The 22061-nt window shown below is 29.5% G+C and overlaps 2 protein-coding genes across 3 annotated transcripts in view; one reads left to right on the top strand and one right to left on the bottom strand.

Annotated features, from left to right (window-relative positions):
* LOC100166124 (classical arabinogalactan protein 9) overlaps positions 1 to 14367 on the bottom strand; it is a 38382-nt gene extending 24015 nt beyond the window's left edge. The window contains exon 1 of one of the 2 annotated variants that reach the window (XM_001944289.5): positions 14030 to 14367. The gene's annotated coding sequence lies outside the window, so the exon portion shown is untranslated. Of the gene's footprint in view, positions 1 to 7334; positions 7612 to 14029 lie in introns of those variants that run through there. The other variant, XM_016807637.2, reaches the window with a different exon arrangement.
* Positions 14368 to 14616: 249 nt separating this feature from the next.
* On the top strand, positions 14617 to 16540 carry Acn9 (ACN9 homolog). Its single transcript, NM_001162809.2, is given in 3 exon segments — positions 14617 to 14782; positions 15258 to 15446; positions 15520 to 16540. Coding segments are annotated over 2 exon segments (369 nt in total). The 5' UTR covers positions 14617 to 14782; positions 15258 to 15269; the 3' UTR covers positions 15712 to 16540.
* Positions 16541 to 22061: the final 5521 nt, after the last annotated feature.

The following is a 22061-nucleotide window of genomic DNA, read 5'->3' as shown; positions in this document are numbered from 1 at the left end:
AAAAATATTATATTTTAGAACCTATTATAAATTACAGATTGTAATTTTATTTTTTATAAAAATAATTAAAATAATTAAAATGTTAAATAAAAAAAAAATATACTGATTTATCTTAATAATATTAATAATTAATAATCTTAATAATTGGCGGGGTCAAAACATCCGTGGACTGGTTTTTTTGACGGGGTCAAACACCAAGACATAACATTTTCTTAAGGGGTCTCTAGTCGGCCATGTTTTAAGGAAATTAATATAGGCAATATTATACAAGATGTAATTAAAATTATTTGTAAGCATGAGCAAAGCAAACCAATACTAGTATGTGTGAGTTTAATCTGTAATCGTTTTCGTTCAATATTTTCTAGAAATTATGTCCTGAATTATGACAGTAAGCATGCCGCTCGCATAAATCGCTCAGGAAGTCATTTATATTCATTTACATTTACTTATGTACGCGCAGGTATTGACAAAGATATTAAATTATGATTTTCAATTAAAAAAATAAAATGGTTTTTAGACCAAAAATTCAAACAAAACTGAAGAAATATGATTTGTCGGATTTCAATTTTCAAAACAGATTTTCATTGATTTACATTTTCCAAGTTTACACGGTGTCAATAGAGTTGATTTTGAGTACTTACCTATTTTGTATTTATATTATTCATTATGACACTAACAATAATCGAAATATTAAAAACCGTCTCTGTTCAAACCTAGTAAACTTGTTAATAAATCATAATCCGCAAAACCAAATTCCTCAATTTTTGTCTGGCTTTTTGGTCAACAAACCACTTTTTTTTCATCGCCCCCTTAAGCTAAAATGACATGTGGTTTATTATATCATGTTCGGGGCTACGTAGGGTTTGAGCACCGTAAATTGATTTCTAACCAAGAGGCTTGAAAACCTTCATTTTCCCCATAAATTGTATAAAAAAATACATGTTCAATATTCCATTGTAATTTTATGTTAAAAATTTTGGTTTTTTAGAAATTATTCATCGACAGTGATAAACAAAAAGGTAAACAAATGCACGTAGAAACACTAAAACATTTAAGAATAAGTTGGTACATAAATATTATTATATTATGTTGGATCTAAGAATTGTTTAACATGTAAAATAATTTATTATTATCATATGAGGTTTGATCGGTGTAAAAAAAGAACTTAGTATAGGTATAGATAACAAGAGCAGAATACGTTTTTTGTAGATTTTAATGGACTTCAAGTGAAACGGTTCCTCGCGCTGCATATACGCATCAAATCAAAACGCCATGTTTTGGGCTTTTCACTTTTCATTGTTTGAGGGGGCGCACGGAGTTGTTGCTTTCATTCGATTTGTTACGTGTTCGTAATAAATTTCACTATTATTTATTCCGATCGCGACGACAATGTGAATCCGGCGCACGAATACACGATGCGCATTAAATACCGACGATTCACCGCCACCAGTTCTTATTGTGATCGAGACGATAGCTACCAACTGCCTCCTCTTTACCATTCCGTCCACGCACGACGACGACGCATTTTGCTTTTCAACAACATAACACGAATAGTACCGTATTTTCACCAACAGTCTACAGGCAATTGTCGACAAGGACCAAACAATTTAAAACCGTTAATAGAGTAATCCAAAATCTTAATTTAAGTATTTCTATGTAATATGAATATTACGCACATAAAAAATATATATATATAGAATATTTTCAAAAAAAATTTTTAGATATTATTCTGCTAGTAAAAATAAATTTTATATCGTAGGTACACAGAAATACTATGTCGAATATTTATTTATTGTTAATATTAAGAAGCAATCAACGTGGATAATCAAAACAACGAATAACGAATAAGGAGCTCACAAATAATATACAAACATTTAAATATAGTCATAAAGACATACGCAATGCATAAACACAGGCTAAGGAAATCTATTTCCGTGATAAAACATCCGGTGGATTCATGTTTACTCGAAGTATTCAAGCATCCGAAAATAGGATCAAAAACAAACAAGAGCCATCCTCGTTTAAAATCTGGGTATGGTCAACTCGACCATACCCGGAGGCTGAGCGAACCGGTTTCTAAACGCCGTTTCATGCTTATAAAATGTAATTTTAAATACTCTTATGGAAGCTACTTATTACTGGATAATTTTTCACGGTTCAAGGTCACGGGTCGTACGTACCGAGGATTGCGTCGGATTACATAAATAAATAAAAAAAATAATTTACAGGACTTTAACAATGCTGCTAACGTTGTTCCTTCACAGCTATCGGGAGAAGAACGAGTTTTTACTAACCTGTATGACACACAAGGTGATGGAGCTGATATATATCAACCAATGACAAACTTGGTCCCCCTCTCTATTGCCAAGTTTGAATCCGCTGTAATCGATCAACAAAGAAATCGTGTGTACCTATATGTTTATTATTTTTTCAGTTGTAAAAAATATGACCTTCCCAAGGGAATGGGGAACGAATTGAAGATTTTCTTTCTTAGGGTTCTTTCTCTAACGTCTACTAGTTATTAACGGCGAAAGTAAAATAAAAAACCATCTGAATATATTAATAGGTATAGTTACCAATATTAGTATATTGTACTTTCCATAAAATCGTTGTAATTATGGGTATAATATTATACCTATTTTATTTCTGAGAGAGCGTATCTACAGATCGTGGAAATTTTTGTAAGCCACCCAATCATTGACAAAAAATAGCTCTCAATACATCAATACACAAAAAGGTGGATTATAAAAAAGAAAAAAATACCATTGAATGCAACGTGATCAAACCTTTTGAACTAAAGGTACAAAGAACTAGGTATTGTTGACACATTTAAATGTCTACCTATGGTAGGCCACTATAAGATAAATAAAAAAGCAAGTACATATTATAATATTGGCATTTCGAATATGATATACCATATGGAAATATGTACCTAATATATGAATAATGGTCACTTATGATGGTTTGTTTTACAAAGTTTCAACATGAAAATATTTTGTAGATACTAGATAGATGCAATATATTTTATTGTCTATAGATTCGAAATTATATTAAAAAAATACAGGTTTCGCTATAGTGGGAAGCGAGACGTGAATCTCATTAATAAAAAAGATGCAGTCGATAGTGGAATATATTCTGAATACTTAAATAATACATAATACATACCCGACTAATAAAAAATTATGTTCGATATAAAATTTGAAATTAAAGCATTCTAAACACTATAACTCGATAAAAGATATTAAAGACTTACAGTATACAAAATTTCGCAACAATATAATGGTATTTAATAGTAGGTATATATGAACTATATAGGTAGGTATAGTTATCTATTTAAATAACTTTTAAGTATAACTTTTCCAATCAAGGAAGCCCAAAGCATATTTTGTTCTTCTTATCTTAGTTTCACTTGTACATATGGAATAAAGTATTGTGCAACAAAGGTCAAATTACAACATAATTTACGGTTGGGAGTCAAGCCCTCCAGGTGATCAACTTCAATAAATCATCTAAAAAGGGGTTAACGCTTATGGAACAAATTCTTAATACTAGAAAAGTAATATCAAACTATTTTTTTAACGCTATACTGTGACCACGTGAAGATATAACCGTAATTGGTGGTAATGATAAAATAATGGTAAGTACACCTAAGGTATTTATTAATATCAAGTTTTCACGTCAAGGCGGTTGTTGCTAATTAAACAATTATCTAAGATGTAAAATTTGTATGTTCAAACCGAGGTTCAAACCATCGATTAATTGCATAGAAAATATTTAATTATTCAAAATTGTTAAGTACTATTGTTATTTAATTCGCCAATTTAAGCCAATTTTAGGTTGTTGAGAGTTCTTATAGGATAATTTTTATAATAATACCAATGTTTAAATTAAAATTAGGAGTTCAGTGTTCAGCACACGTACTAGAAATAATTTACAGTATAAACACACACCGAACAGCTTTACGGCTTTAAAATTAATTTAATATAAATAACACGGAGATAGAGGCTATCGTTTAGATTTTGTTGCATAATAGGTATATAACATTTGAATACAATTGCAAAACGTGAACTTTTCAAACAAAATATTATACACCACCTTACTTTTGATAACGATACTGCAATAGATAAATCGTGAGTAGAAAATATATACTGTAAACATTAACTCGGTCATTATTGTGTAACCGGATTCCAACGAAAATTGTGACATTTTTTCTTTGTGCGTACCTAGATCAAGTTTATATTATGTAATATCATTGATTATAAATACTAGTATTTATAATTGGTACTCCATCGTGTCAAAATCTTCTGAATAAATTGTAAGTTGGTTCTTTAATAATTGTAAGTAACTGTTCAATCCCAGAATATTAGTAAAACGTAATTTTAATTTACAATTTTTTCGAGGTTGGCTAATGGGTTGGGTTGTGATGGTGGCGCACAAAACATAATTCCTTCGACAACTTCAGAACATTCAACTTAAAAATTCCGATAACAAGCTTAAAATTACTTACAGTTAAAATACTACCTACAAAAAAAGGTAAGTACTTACAATTTTTGGGCATTTTTTTTGGCAGGGGGCCAAACACTTAATTACAATGGTTATTGATGAATATTATGTTCTAGAGACTAGAGTTTTATTTGAAAAAATTGCAAATAGAATACGTAAAATGAGTATGAATTGAAACAAACGATGACTGCGTAATCATAAAATTATCTGTAGGTACTCTGCAATAGTGTCTATTAACGAGAAAGGTATTACTTTTTCTAATTTTGAACAAGACCAAATTTATGTTGACACAAAACGTTAATGCAGTTTAAAACACTTAAATAAAATGTTTTCAACTGCACCCAATGATCCTAGTCATTTTTAGGTAGGTCCGGATATTTTACTTATTTGATTCTAGACTACACCTTAAACAAATCTACTCGGAAATAAAAAAAGAAGCAAAATGCCAAAATAATTTAAATGGAACACAACCGAATTAAATACTATAAAAAATTAAAGGGAACGTCTGGCGCCATGATAACACAAGGTAAGCTTACATAAGGTTAATGTCTTGATAAATATATAAGAAACATTATAGGTACCTATAATATTTAACCTATTATATTATATGTGACGTGTGTTCCACCATTGAATTTTCAATTTGAGTCATATATGCTTTTAAAAATGTTTTAATTATTACATTTGAATATAATATATAATTGAGTACATTACAAATATTGATTAGGAACATCATATAGGGAAGAAAATATGGGTAGGTATAACTTTAATTACCACACACCTTTAATAGTAATAGTTTAAATTACAAAAAAGGGAGTATATAAATCCAATTATTCATATAGGTAGAGTATGAAATTCAAATTGTGACAAAATTACAGTTTACAAACCATTTTGTAGTAAAAAATGAATAAAATGTTCTTCTTTAAGAGGACGCTACCCAGTACCCATGCATTTGTTGTGTCCGTCTTACACATGCACGACATACCAAAATATGTTCGTTCTATAGTTTCAATAGTGTTATTAGTTTTGATATTAGAGTGAATTAATCAAGGAATTAACAAATTGTCAAAATGTAGGTAAAAACACATTATCTGTGCTTAAGCGACGGTGATTCATTAATAATTTCATTTATGGAAAGATATGGGTGTGGTATATCAAACATTAAAAATGGTCATATCTCGCTTGAAAATTAAAATATCAAATAAAAGCCGACGCTTAACCACAGATAATGATCTTATCTAAAAATTTGATAAAAGGTCAATCAATTTTAATATAAAAACTAACAGCACACTATTGAAACTAGTGAACGAAAATTTGCTATGTCGTAAGTGTGTAAGACGGAGTCAAGAAATGCATGCGTAGCATCCTCTTTATAGTTTCCTTGCTGAAACCCAAAAATCTTATATAGATATTAGATATTAGGTATATAAAATCAATATTTTTATTTAAAACGTGAATTTCAAATTTTAACGAAATTGAATATTAAAACAGAAATTACCTAACGATTTCAGTTATTTATTGTAATTAAAAAATATTCGCAGACTTGAAATGTTTTACAATGCCCAATTTTCAAAATATTTACAATTAATTTTAAGCAACTGCCTATTTATAGCTTATACTGTCTAATAGTGGGTACCGACTAATACTAAAATAAATTACTATAATAATTAATAGCATTTTAAATATATGATAACATTGATAACACCTATATATATTTACTTAGCAATATATAGGCTGGCGACCGTCTCCCCTTAAAACCGAGTTTCGTATTCATTGGTTTATCATTATATTCAAATTTAACACATCCATTACAGTGACCTACTCAATGACGAGGTATACTCGACTTCTATATTATGCAAGAACAGCAGAGCGGTTGTCCCTTTTTTGTTTTAATTTTTGATTCAAATATTTTATTAAAAATATTAATACAAATTATGATTAAATTCAAACGACTATACGAAATGTTTAGATGGCTTACATGAACGTTGAGGCCTTATGTTAACTGTTTCGTAAATATTATTATTATAGCAAAACATTACAAACTCAACATGGGGAACTATACAGTTTTGAACCGGTTAATAATGTGACCGAACAACAATCTCATATCGGTATTCACAACAAGAACAGGAGGAAATCTTGGGGGGTCTTAATGTACTAAATAGTACAGTTTATTCTTTGCATCTCGACGAGAACAATTAAAAAATAATCTTATGCCACTAGTCACATAGGTACTCATTATGACTTATGGACTAAATCAATCAAACACGCCGCTAGGCTTATCATAACATATACTCATAATAGATTAATTAGACACCACTGCACCACAATCAATGATGCACGATACGTAAATAACACGGTTTATTATCTTTAATTTATACTTAACAGAGTTAATTTGACGTTAGCTTAAAAATAACAGTGTAGGTAGGTATTAAAAGTTGATATTTTTTATGAATTGACCAAAGTTGTAGTCATTAATATTATGTATAGAAAAACACGTTAACTACAATTAATTTTTGACAAGTCTTAAAACATATTTTATAGAATTTTTTTTCAATTATAGTCCAATTTGCATACACACCCAGGTACAAATACATATTTTAAATTTCAATTCAAGCCGGTCTTCATTTACAACCTATTATGACCACATTTTGCCGTGTATCTACTTTATTTTAGGTACACATAACTACTTATTGAACAATGTATTATAAGGATTTTTTAGCTGTTAGTAAAATTAAATTACTGATATTGATACAGTCTATTATAAATTATATATAGATAAACTAGGTATAATATTATAAATTAGTATGTATAAATAAACCATGAAATACATTTACTTTCTACGATGTGGGCGTAAAAATAACTCCTAGTCGTAATCCAAATACTCGCATGGTCATGTAGGTATTATATCATAAATCCAGTATAAATTTCAACTAATCCGTATTAATATATCTAAATAAAAGTTGATATTATCTAAACCTTCAAAAACTTAAAGTTTATACTTTAAAGACTTCGACATTTTAGCGCACCGATAAAGAATCAGATTGTAAAATCAATACATTTCTCAATATTATAAAAATGAAAATTATTTGAACTTCATTTCCCGGGCGTTTAGTCACTGGTCACGGGCTGCTACCATTTTACGTATATAATTTTGTAACAGTAAAAAATAAAGAAAGAATAAAAAATCGGTATCTCTGTATTATAACCCATTGTTATACCCCCACCACGAGTTTAGACCGTATTCTGACGAAACAAAGAAATAGTTGGTTATAATCGAAATTGCTAACAAAGTAAAATAAACTCGTGTGTATTATTATCATTATTACGTTATATGAATTCTGACAAAACATCAGGTGCGCATGTCCGTTTTAGTATTAAAGTATAACTAGATAAAACCAACTGCAGCAGCACCGATCTACTCGAACCACTATTAAATCCTACAATTTGTTATATTATTTGTGTCAACGAGAATAGGTAACATTATTCATAATATTATAATATAAATACACAGAAAACATAAAATACGTAGAATGTAAATATTGTAATAAGACGAAATCCGAAAATCACAATGAATGACGTAGTTTTTAAACAGTAAAAATAATAACTCGTTTTTCGGAATTGATATCGTTAAAACTCCCGTAGAGATAACATAAAATACGGTGAGTACGGAGTACATTGTGCGTTATCATCATAATATAAAATTGTTATTTTTTAATGCCAGGCAGTTAGATAGTTAATATTAAATGCATCGATAAAAACAATATAATATTAATTGTTATATAAGTAGTACATAATATTATAATATAATAATAAAATATTATAACAATCCTCGTCATCATATTAGTGCGATTGCAGTGACTGGGACGGCCGGTAGGGCAATATGAGGGTCGTCGATGTGTTACGCATATACTCGATTTTGTGAACTGTTCCACTACGTTATCCGTTATAGTAATAGACCCTTTCGGTTTGGAGGTATAAAAAATTTCGCAGTTTATGGCAACATGGCCAGGCAGATACCCCACTGCAATGCGTTGTCGCACATTTACAATGTTGTACTCACACACACTCGTTTACCATCTGACTCGTGAATCGTGATCGCCATGTTGCTCCCCCACACGACTACTACACATTATGATAGCTATAGCTCAAACATTCCACACGCACGACGCATACGTCAAATGGGCCGCCGCGCCACAGCCAAAACTGCAGGGCTGAATGCGGGTCGCTTTTAATTTTGTCCGACGCCGCGGTATTTTGTCGTGTGGCAATTTACACGCGAGCACATGGCACATCACGACGATTGTCTATATAGATATTATTAAATAATGTAATAATTATCGTCTGAAGTTAGAAGACTGCGTATGTTATAATAACGTTTTAATAACTTACGTGCACTACATATATATATATCACATCTACGAAACACGTAAGACGATCGATTATGTCTGTAATGTTTTTAATTGGCAGTAATTTAATCGGAATCACGTCAAATAGTTTATTTAAATTTGTTCGTAACCCCTTCGCCATTCACTTCTTGATAGCACTATAGCAGTGTGAATCCAAAATTACAAAATTTTCTCGACAACAAATTTGTATATGTATAAGTGGTATAACTAATCCACAATATTATAATATAATTCGACAAAAAAAAAATAATAAATATAACTAACTAGGGCACCGCCGCTGCTACCACACACGATGACGCGTATGGCGTATAGTTTCAGTGTTACAATGCCGACCATTTGATTCGATGACATATTATGGCTCCGCACGAAGTTGACAACATTGACAACCGGTGTCGGCAGTTAATTTATTACTATAATATAATGCAGCTTATGACGTCCGAAAATATTTTAAACGGTGCCATTAGAGCAATATTTACGAAATACCAGACAAAAACAATATGGAATGCGTCCGTTGTCGCCAGTCGATTCCAAAATAATATGCTTCCGAAAAAAGGGTGAGCACATTCCACCATGCGGTATTACACTACAAGATATATTTATAGAAATTAGACGAGGGGTTTGTTTGTAGTGTGTAGAACGGTCCGAAATAACCATTTTATGGTGTGCTACTATTAAAAACGACGTCGTAAAATAAGAAAGGGACAAAATCCATCACGCCGGGGGTAGGTTTAAAATTAGATTAATTTTGTGATTTTTCGTATGAAGGCGCAGTAAAATTATTTTTAAAAAACTACACAACAAAAAAAAAAAATTATCTGCTCAAAAACTCCTTTTTTCGAAGATGTACCGCACAAACAAACCATTCTATAGGTATAATCTGTACACAAGGAACAGGTTTGACTGCCCACGCGGGTCGAACGAAAAGAAAGATTTTCTATTGAACCTGGTAGATATGACTCATCCGCACCGATTTGGTTTCGGTATAACGAGTAACGAGGTATAGTATTCAAATATCTAAGGTCAAGGAGCAGCATAAGCCATATCTCCAATCACACATATGTTTATCAGACGGTACGAAAGAAATTATGGTAGGAATATATTACGTCGTATGCAATACACACTGGTGAGATAATAACTTACATCTATAGGTGTACAGGTATCAGACAGTTGAATAGTTACATCAATAGCAGTTATTATTAATAACCACATCAATCGTCATAAAAATAAAAATTATATTTATATAACAAAACAATTGAATAGGTAACTAATAATAAGTTTAGAGAAACAAAGTATAAGCAGAGACTTAAACGTTGAGTCGTTGACGCATCACATTCACTAAGTATATAATATATATATTAATATATTTTTGATACTGACTTTTTATAAATTAAAACCTGAAGTTTTGGGTGCTTATGTTAACGATAAATACAACCACCTAAATGATTGATATTAAATTAATGTAATACTAAAAACGATAATCATCTGATAGGTAGTTGGTTCATAGTCGAATAGAGATAAAATCCGATTCCATTAATTTTACATTACATTTGACATGGATTATTAAGCAAAAACATATTATACAGAGTCGGTATATTTGTATTGAATGTCGTTAAAGGATTATAAAAAACGAAAAACATGTCTAATTGGATGAAACATGGTTAATAGTACGGGTTTAGAGGGATAAAACTCAAAAAAGTACATAATGGTTATTTAAGAGGGGTACAACAAACACACAGTACATACGAATACGATACATATCCACTCATAAAATAGGTACAATAATTGCAGAGGGACGACAGACGATTAATAATACACACACATAAATATTTTACTTTTCGTCTACCCGCATATGAGGATATAAATTCATTTTTACGGTCTTTTGAACGACAGTACGTGGTCAACCAGAATAGGGTTGCCCCATCCATTACCAGCCTCCCACCGATAGTAGAGGAGTAGTATTACAAACGCATTTTATAAATATAAACATACGCACAGACGCACCCCAAAAACTCGTCTGTACGACAATGGTTGACGGCGACGGTCGCGCGCGCGTTTGCCAGCATTAAACACACGGCTCCCGCACACGGCGAACCCACGGGGCGGCGCACCCCTGTCCTGATCACACCCTCCCCCACAAGGCGCGTTTCACCATAAGAGCACCGTACAGCAATATTATTTTGGTCTCGCTAGCGGGGTTGTTCACACACACAACTCATATTTTTATTACCATTATCACTATTATTTAGGTCACGTGTTTAATGTCTGAATTTTTTTCTCTCGGACATAAAATATAATATTCAATTGCGGGACAAAGTAAAAAATAATATTTCTCCACGCCCTTTCACACACTTATGCGCCCGCACCGGATACCTGAATGCGGTTGTCGACGTACGCGTGCATATTCTTGAAAACGAAACGTTATATCACATTAAGTAAAGTATATTATAGAATAATATGCCGTGCAGCGGTGGTGGTGTCCGAGTAACAGCAAGCAGCTGCAGATGGTCGGGGGACGGGTATCGGCGATGACGACGACGACGCAGAACCGGTGAACCGTGCGCGCGCGCCTCGCGTTGTCTTCACGGTCTCGGCCGAGTTCGCATCCCGATTATTGTGTTATAGAGTACCACCATTATAACGGACAGGGGTTCGAAAACGTGTTCACGGGCAACTATTATTATTATACTATACAGCCACTCATGGAGGAGAAGGCAGAGGGGTCGGGTCATGGCGCGGCGGTGGCTGTTGTTGCTGCTGCTGCTGCTCCTCTCACTGAGAAGATAAAGGAATTATATTTTATTTGTCCTAGCAAAATCTATGGGCATATCGGTTATCACTTATCACACATATGAGTGACACACGACGGGGGACATACAGACTGGGTACTCGCCACACGGACGCCCGCATCCAAAAATATATACCTGCTGTCCACAAGGAAAGGACGACCGGAAAACTACAGGTACACAAGGTCGGTCTGCCGTCCCCAAAGCTGAACATGCAATTATTTTGAGTTGACAATAATAACAATATTGAACATAATATATAATATAATATGCTAAAACCGATATATTATCAAAAAATGACGACGGCGAAAAATATAAAATATATACATTTATGGCTAAATATGAGAAAAATGAAATGGTCTGAGACAACTTTTAAATCTGTTGATTTTTTTTTTATAAAGCATTATAGTACACACGATTGTGATTACCGACCGAACAATTATGGGGCAATTAGGATAGGTAACGACGTCACTAGGAATTAGGAAACTAGAATAATATAGTAATAGGTTCAGGAGGAATACCAACGTTGCGTAACACAAAACAATTTGGTTTTGGAATCTATTTACGAAAATAACGATTAGGCAAAGTTAATTTGTACACCGATTCGCTTTGGATCATTAGGTTGACGAAATGTTTAATATGTGAACGCCATCGAAATAGGATACCACGGTCCACGACGACATGTCTTTCAAGCGAAACGTGAAATTGCATCTCTTCTAATAAATCTAATCTTCCTTTACGGTTTCTAAAAAAAACGATTGCGAACACGAGAAATATACCTATACGGTTTTAATTTCGATATAATATTACTATATTAGTGTAATAGTGTGATGTAAAGTATAATACTATAATGTAAAGAATCTGCTGAGGCATAAGAAAAACTACATAGACATTCTTTTACACATTATCTCTCATGCTACAATACGTACCTATGGCAAAATTATTTATATCGACACCTCTGACCTATCGAATATATTGTAATGAGTTTGGTATGTTCATGAATGATAATATGTAATTTGATTAACACGATTTTTTTATACATTGAATATATTAACTTGTTATAGGTACGTATCATACAGAAAAATGCTGACTTAACAATACAATTATAGCATACAGTAAAATATAAGTTAGTACACGAAATAATTTACGATTTAGCTTTCAACATAATCATTTCGGGTTATGCGCAAAAAGAGTAAATTTATTTTCATTATTTATTTACATTCATTTATTTAACGGAAGTTCGTGAACAAAATATTAACAAATCCGGAAATCGCCTGAGGTCACTGAACAGTACCTACAGACACAACAAAATAATAAACGAGGTAGCTACCTAACACTTAATGTTATTCCAACAAGAACAAATTACGTAGGTATCTGATTTAAGCATTTTGATACGATTTCATATAATTTTCAAGAATTACTGGCGAGTACCAGGCTCCATTTATTAATAAAATATAATAAGAAACAATTACCTAGGGATTTATCATTATCTATTTGCGGACTATTTATTACAATACTAATACTTTAGGAATCGTTTAAAATTGTACTTCACAAGACCAACACACAACATATTATTTAAACGTAGTTTGCTTTGTCTTAAACGATATACGAACACGCGTAATTCTTAAAATAATAGTGCAACGCAATTAGTTTCAACGTCAGGTACACTTAGGAGTACAAGCGATAGAATAATTATTATAAAGCGTACACAAAAGTTTGTATTTAAACAAACAATAATACATAATAATATATTAATATGTTAATCTAAGATATGAATAAATTTATTATTATTATTATTATTATTAATATATTAAGTTCCTATTCCGTCGCGCCCACTACTATGTTATTAAAATTGATAAAAAAAAGTAATCTTTGGGAATCCATAGTCCTTGTTGGTCAAGAACATTTTCCGAATCGACCATGCCAACAAAACAACGCCCAACAAAGAAGGGGGCAAGGTTCAAAACTTCGAAAAAAAAAAAACCACTAAAATCACAAATAAGGGCGTGGAAATCATCGTAAAGGACGGCGGTAGCGAAAAGGAAATAGGTACTACGCGAACCGAGGGGACCGTCGAGACTTGAACGGTGGGCTAAGCCGGTGAGTGTGCATGTGTGAACGAAATACCCGGCGAGGTTTTTGTCCGTTTTGTTTCTGGTCTCGTTCGAGAAAGGGCAGGTGCGAAAGAACCCGCCGACAATGGCTACCACGGGGGCAAGATAGAGTAAAATATAAAAATCGTACGGGTACCGTACAGTGTCGTGTAACTGCGGCATAGCAATGAAATTTGTAGCGTATAAAAATGTAATAATAATAACTAATAAAAAAAAAACCACTCACTTGACAATAGGAGACGGTGGCGGCGGCGTTGTCTGAAGACTTGAACACCGCGTAAATCACTACCCAAAAAACACTGAATCGTAATACAATGGTCAGTCGAACGAGAAGGTTCGATATTTTAATCCGGCGATCAAAAAAAGTAATTTTTTTATGAACGAGATGAATAAATATATTACGTACGTAAGTATGAATGTGTAATATTTTGTATACAATATAAATGTCTATATATTATATTGTGAAGAAAAAGACAAAATTAAATAAATCACGAATATGTATTAAATCGGCGATCCACAGTCAGTGTGCGTGAAGCATCAAAAACAACGACGATCTGCCGGAGCGGCTAGGAATCGGTTTTGCCGTTTGCCGTTCAGCCGTAGCCGCGCGACCGACCAGCCAATCACAATGGTCCATTACCCACGCCGCCAACAATGCTGCCAACTTAGGGTGTGGTCGACGCACGATTGCCCGTCATATCTCTAGCGCGGACCCACACTGGCTAGCGTCGCAGAGTTTGCGGCGGTCCTTATCAGTTATCAATTATCACTATTTTCTGTTTGGAAGAACATCGATAATGATGATAACATTTGATAGTGCATTATTGCACCAAAATGTGTAAAATGCAAAGCCAATTTTCTATTTTTTTAAATAAACTAAGTCTAAAGGTACTAGCCGTTAAGTAAGGAATAAACTATAAAGAAAATAGAGTAAGATAATAAGAAATTCACCACATCTTCATAGTAATAGAGTATACATGTAAGTATTAAAACTGCCACAATTGTATTTACCTAACTGTTCTGTCTGTCCATATTTAAATGCTGATTTCTAATGTTTAAGCTTTCATCTTCCTCATAATATTAATAATTTCTAATTTCAAATGCTTTCTGTCTGAAGGGACTAAATTTGAATTTGGTCATTGCTGTAAAAATTAGAAGGATATTATATTTATGTCCCATAAAAATGATTTATTTTTATATTTTAATGCCAACTATTTTAGAAAACCTTGTAGGTTAGGTATTTAACCCTATGCATTTATTTAACACAAAATAAATATTATTAATTATTGTATACTATAAATATGTCAATTTGAAAAGTAATACGTATAAAATAAACTATTGGCAATAATTAACAGGTATTAACAATAAATATGATATAATATATCATACAAGTTAGATTTGTAATTACTATTGTACAATTAATTATATGAATTTTTAATACACATTTTTTTCAGACATGCTATGTGATGTCTGGTCTAAATCATGTACAAAGAGTTCGTTTATTGTATAAAACTATTTTAAGACTGCACCGAGGCTTACCAAATGAATTACAAGAACTAGGTCAAGCATATGTACGTGATGAATTTCGTAGACATAAAAACTGTAATCCTAAAGAAACTCAAATATTCATGCTGGAATGGAGTGTATGTATAAATATATATAGAATTTTGTTTTTTAATAACATTGAAATAATTTATATAATTATTTTCCATTTAGAAATACACATTGACACTATCAGAGCAGCTTTTAAAAAATGCAAAATCAAATATTGGTTTTGGTAAAAATATTGATAAAGATGATGGTGTATTAGACTCTTTCACGGATGATCAAATTTTACAACTTTATAATTTATTCAAGGAAACAACTGGAATCCAGGACAAAATTATTGAATCTGAGCTTTCAAAATAATTCAATTAGACTATATTATATACCTAATATAATATGCGCCTAATAGCTATAGAAATATATATTAATTATGTTACCACTGTGTAACTTTGCTAGTTTTAAATAGAATATTATTGTTACTGCATGTATTTTTTTAATGTGTTGAATAATCAAATTATATAGGCACATTATACTTATAACATACAATATACATATTATAATGTATAAATTAACTGTATTTATCTCAATTAAAAATAAAAAAAATATATATATAATATTCTGATGTAAATGGTTCTCTTTTAATCAAAAAGTAGCTTGTAAAATTATTGGTGATTAAATAACAAGAAATAATTTTAATTGTTTTCCACTTATTAGATTACTCAGATAAAACTTTTTGATGTGTAATTAAGAACTTTTTTCTTACACGCTCACATATTGTAAAGATTAAATATTTTATCTAGAACAATTAATTATCTTTTCAAAATATTATTTTTTTATTCTCAATTTTAATGTCTTACAAATTATTTATTTATATAATATGTTAATAAACATTGATAGTATGTTCTAGTATAATATTCATTCAATTAAATTAAAATTATTATGCTTCATAGACTAATCTTTTAGGCAGTATTTTAAGTGATTGGATGATGACAGTCTAGTTATTTCTTAACTATTTAAAATTAATTTTAAGACCAATTTATAATTCATAGTGTAATATGTTCAAACAAACAAAAATGAAAGGCTGCTGATACTCATATTATCAATAAATTCTTACATTGAGTTGAACTATTTGATATGTTTTCATAGATGCAAGTTGTTATATAACATTTATAATATACAACTTTGAAACTAACCAAATAAATATTATTTTATTTTGTTGTATAATCATTGAAAACTTGTATGAAACGTATTAAATCGTTAGTTAGATATTAAAATATGTTAAAAGATTTTGATAACAATTAATGTAATTTATATTAAAAATATGGATATGGCATTTATATTTAGACTAAACTTACGCTTTTTGGTCAATAACAAAGAGAGAAACAATGGTTTTCTTTGGCATAGAAGCTTCTGAGTGATTGAGAAACTAACATTTAAAGGAAATAAAAATAATAAATAAATGCCGATTAGTAATGTTGTATTGGTATTAGCTATATTTCCTAACAGAATTTATACAATGTCATAAATTATGAATATTACTGGTCATTTAATTTCATCACACTAATTTTATTTTGAAACACAAATTGGTAATTGTAAACTTTACCGTAACTTGATCAATATTATAAACAATGCCTCAAATTTTTATGTAGTATAAATTTTATTTATTAACTTGGTTCTAATTTTTTTGGTAATATAAATTTGATGTGTATGTTGCGTCCATATATTATGTAGTGATTTGTATTAAACTAGGATTATTGTTATATGATAGGTACTCAAGGTTATTAAAATTATCTTAAACCAGCCCCTAGGTACATAAAATGTGTTAAACAATCTACTCATAGGTGATGATCAAATGTATTATTATAAATATATAAATACCTATTACCTAACTAGATAATTTTCCTAAGAAAAATCAAAGTTATATCTAAATAGAACTATATAGTAACTAGACAATAATTTATCACAATATTTTATTGAGGATTTTTGAAGAAAAAAGTTTTAAAATATCTATAATAACAGTACATAATAATTTTTAACCTACCAGCTATACCTACTGATAATAATATTTTTTTTCTAAATGTGTTTTGTTTTTTAGAATTAAAATTTTATAGTTTAGATTTAAGATTTTAAACATAATTTTTTTAAATTTTGTTTATTTCTTTGATACCTAGTAGGTATTTTAGTAGGAAAGCCTAATTGACTATTTTCACTAGGTACCTCTATTTGGGTTAGGTTATAAAATATGAAATTATTTAAATTATAAGTTATTTTAATGGATTTAAACTAACATTTGTTAGTAAATTAACAAATTCTCATACATGTATTTTCTTATTTTGTTGTTACTCAAAAACTATTTAAATGTACGTACTTGAAATTGTCATCAAATGTTTATTTTATCGTTTTCTATACATGATAAAATTTTAGAAATATTTTGATTCATTTGGAGTTGTTTATAGAAATTATTAATTTTTGATTCTGTAAATGTCAGAAAAATTGTATTTGTTGGACCAAATAGGTTGAAAATGTAATACAAGGTTCCTTATAAATAGTTATAATAGCAGTATAGATAAATCTTAAAAATCCATAGGCAACATTTTTTTTTATAAGTATTTGAAAATATTACATAATTACACATTTATGTATACAAAATTTATCGAAAATCTCGAAAATGCTTAGCGTTAGTGCTTTACCTAACCACTTTTGTACCAGATTTTTGTTAGGTAGGTATATTAAAAAAAAAAATTGACATTAGGTACAATAGTATTAATATTTTCTGTACCTACTTCCACAATACATTTTTTTTTAAATATTTATAATAATGTCAATTCTATACCACAATCCTATTCTTACCGTTTTACAGTGACTGGAACACTGGTACAGTAGTACCCACAGATATATAAAAAGAGTAGGTAGGAATCCGGGAGTATCTAGTATCTAGTATTTTTACATCTCTGTGATACTAGGTTATCTACCTATTGTGTTATAAGTTCATAATAATGTATTAGGTATATAAGTAGGATTATAATATTTTTAAATATAATAATATAGGTATCTACTGGCAGTCCTGTAAAGTATTTAAGTAAAAGTATTTGAGTAAAAGTATTCAAATACTTTTTTAAGTATTGAATAACTTTTTAAATACTTTCAGCATGAAGTATTTTGAATGGTATTTTAAATATTTTTTTTTGTATTAAATACTTTTTAGTATTGAATACTTTGGTTTTTTATTTTGAACATTTTATTTTTATTCGAAATAATTGGTTGGAAAAATATTATTGTCAACTACAATAATGGAATAATAATTTTATTTAATATTCCGTATTTCTGTGTTAGCCGAAGCCCAAAGGTTTGTGAAAACCAGATTTCTAAAAAAAAGTTATTGAATATTGAATAACAATATTCCCTTTAAAACTATTAGATAACTATTAAATTACCTACTAGGTACCTATGTGTTTATATTACGATAATTAGAAACCCACTTTAAAAACCAAAAGTATTTGAGTAGTATTTGAAATACTTTACAATTATTAAAGTATTTGAGTAATATCTTAAATACTTAAAAAAAAATGTATTTGAGTATTTACTCAAGTACTTTTTAAAAGTATTCTTTACAGGACTGTCTACTGGCTACTACCTATGTGCGTCCTATGGCCTATGCACGGCCGTAGGTATATTATTAATATAGGTAGGTACAACGCTATTATTGCTATTCAATAAAGGTAGACAAAATTCGTAAGAACAAACGATCCAAAAATCTTACCTACCTACTCGTATAATGCGAAGGACGATTGTATTATGTTATTCTTAAAGATTAATTTAAATACAAAATACTGAAATCTAGTCGATTTGTAAAGGATTTTAATTTACTACTTATTCCAAGCCTCTTCTCCACATAAATAGATACTTAACTATATTTAATAATATATTATAAAATAAGGCATATAATTTTATAAGCTATAATATTCTACATTTAAATATACATGACATTCTTGTTTTAAAAAAAATATGTTGAAATAATTATTATCATGGTTAATATTGTATCATATAGTTATATAGTGGGCCCCTTCCATTTTTATGATCAATTAATTGTTATTACGGAATTGATTATAAGTATGTATTTGAATGAAAATTTTTTTGTAATACTATAATTGCTATAGTTATGAACTTAAGAAATTGATAAACATAATTGTAAATATTAACAAGAAATTATTATTAGATGATAGTAGGTCAATCGTAAATCACTAATCGAATAAAAATAGTACTTCACGTTGATGGTTTTTTTTTTCAAAACCTGTTTTCTTATAGGTACTATTATAGGTATATAATGGTGAAAATAGATTCTCCTATTGTACCATCACACTGTTGGCTTATTAATAATAAACCAGTTATTTATACGCTTTGGCCAAAAATGTTGTTTTATCTGAACAAAACTATTCAGATCTAACTTTTTTGTAAGCAAACTATTCAATTGTGAATTCGCGAACAAAACGGGAATTTTTTATATTTATTACAACAGGTCTTAAAACTAATTCAATGCAAATAAAAGGTGGGTAGGTGGATGTTGATCTGCTTTACAGTAGGTTACAAGTGGGTCACTGTATAATGGATAGTATTAAATTTGAATTCAATGATATAGGTTCCTAATAGGATTATAGGAAAGTCTGGGAAAGTTAATGATAATTTTTAACTGAGTTAAGTTAATGTAAAACATTTTAACTCAGTTAATAGTTAAAAGTTACCCTAATTTTTTTTTAACTCAGTTAAGTTAAAAGTTAAGTTAAGTTATTTTTTTTTTATAATATCTTTATAAATACCCAGTAATATTGTTTAAATAATAAAAATCATAAATATTATTGAACACAGGAAATAGCCAATAGCTTTTCTATACATGGTTACTGAATTAATAGAATTATGGAGTAGGTACGAAAAAAATACAACATTGAAAATTCCAAAACAAATACAACCTTTTGATTTATTAATAGGTACACTAATACAGATAAGTACTATACATTTTTTTAAAATTATTAAATAAAAATAACATGGTATTTAAGAATGTACTTAATTTTAAACTCTGAATACTTTTTCAGGGAACTAAAAGTCTTAAACTGTTAGGGAATATAGCCAACTTTATACTTCAGTAAAATATTTATATTTATAAATATTTATTTAAGAAATTGATTTAACTATATTTGTAATTCCCTATTCTAGGTTATGTAATATCAATAATAATTTTTATTTTTATAATTTAATTATTTATAAATTAACTTAACTTGAATTTGATTAAAAGTAACTTGTTATTTATTAAGTTAATATCAATTAAAATAAGTTAAGTTAAAAATTAAGTTAATGAAAATTAAATTTAAAAAAGTTAAGTTTAAAGTTAAAATTAACTTAACTTTTAACGCGTTTAACGCGTTTATGCCCAGGCTTGCTAATAGGTATCATTGTATACCTACGGAAAACGATTCTGAGCGGTGATGGTTTCTGTGGATATTTTATATTATATTTATATTGTTATACTTCTTATTAATAAGTAGCCGGAAAGTTGAATTAATATTATAAAATTAAAACATAATAACAAAAATCGTTATTCTTAGTTATTTAATATGTCATTTCCTCCAAATTTGAACATAAAATAACTATAAAAAAGAATTGTATTTTTATATTTTTGAGATTTTTTGGTTATAGAATAACCTACTTACGTGAAATCTTGTTGTAAGTTTTAATCCTTAGCTATAAAAGTTAAACATTTTTTATACTTTTAACTAAAAATCATTTTTAAATTTTAAATTTAATAAATGTTGGCGAAAATCGAAATTTAAATGCTTATAAAAAAAACTGTGCCTTTAGCAATATATCAGGAGCCTCGCTTGTATTAAAAATAAATGCTGACGCTTTTTGGTCAGACAAATAAAATCTTATTGATATTTATAGAAATAAGGAAAACTAAAAATATTAAAAATTGAAATTGTCTGTAAATAGCTCAAAACAAATTAAAATATTTCGAATAAAACTAAATAAGTAAATCGCTACATGAGAAATCCAGTGAATACCTAATGTTGTAAAAATTTGAACTTCAAACGCTCATAAAAATGTAATTTGACTTTCTTATAGACATTGTTTTTTGGACAACCTTATAGGGAACCTTGTATTATATTTAAAAAAAATTCTTTTATGAATTTCCAATTCAAAATAATTTGCATATTTTCGTGATTTTTACGCCTTTTGTTAAAAGTTGAACTTTAAATACTTATTAAAAAAATTTAAACCATAGAGTTTTAATATTTTTCAAATGTCTTTGTAACAATATATTAATACCCTTGTATTACATTTTCAAGCTTTTTTACTCAACAAATAAAATTTTATTGACAATCATAGGAAAAAAACTTAAAAAATTGAAAACTGAAAATGTCCATAATTAGTTCAACACAAATCAAAATATTTTGAAAATTGGTGTATAAAAAATGATAATATAAACATTCAGTGAAAATTGCATGTATCTAAATCTATGATCATATTTTGTTTTAAACTAAAAACCAAAATAGATTTTGTTAAAAACCTATTTATTGCTATCTGAAAAGATACTGTTGAAGAAAATCTAAGTATTTTTACTGCCTAAAAGGTGATGACAGACACAAATGACAAAACATTTTTACAAAAAACACACATTGTAAAATCAATACATTCATTGCCCTGCTCAGAATCTAAAATAA

This window comes from Acyrthosiphon pisum, chromosome A2 (assembly GCF_005508785.2).
Source record: "Acyrthosiphon pisum isolate AL4f chromosome A2, pea_aphid_22Mar2018_4r6ur, whole genome shotgun sequence".
In the NCBI taxonomy this organism is placed as follows: Eukaryota; Metazoa; Arthropoda; class Insecta; order Hemiptera; family Aphididae; genus Acyrthosiphon; species Acyrthosiphon pisum.
The sequence above is the reverse complement of the archived record's forward strand: the minus strand, read 5'-3'. Positions and strand labels throughout refer to the sequence as shown.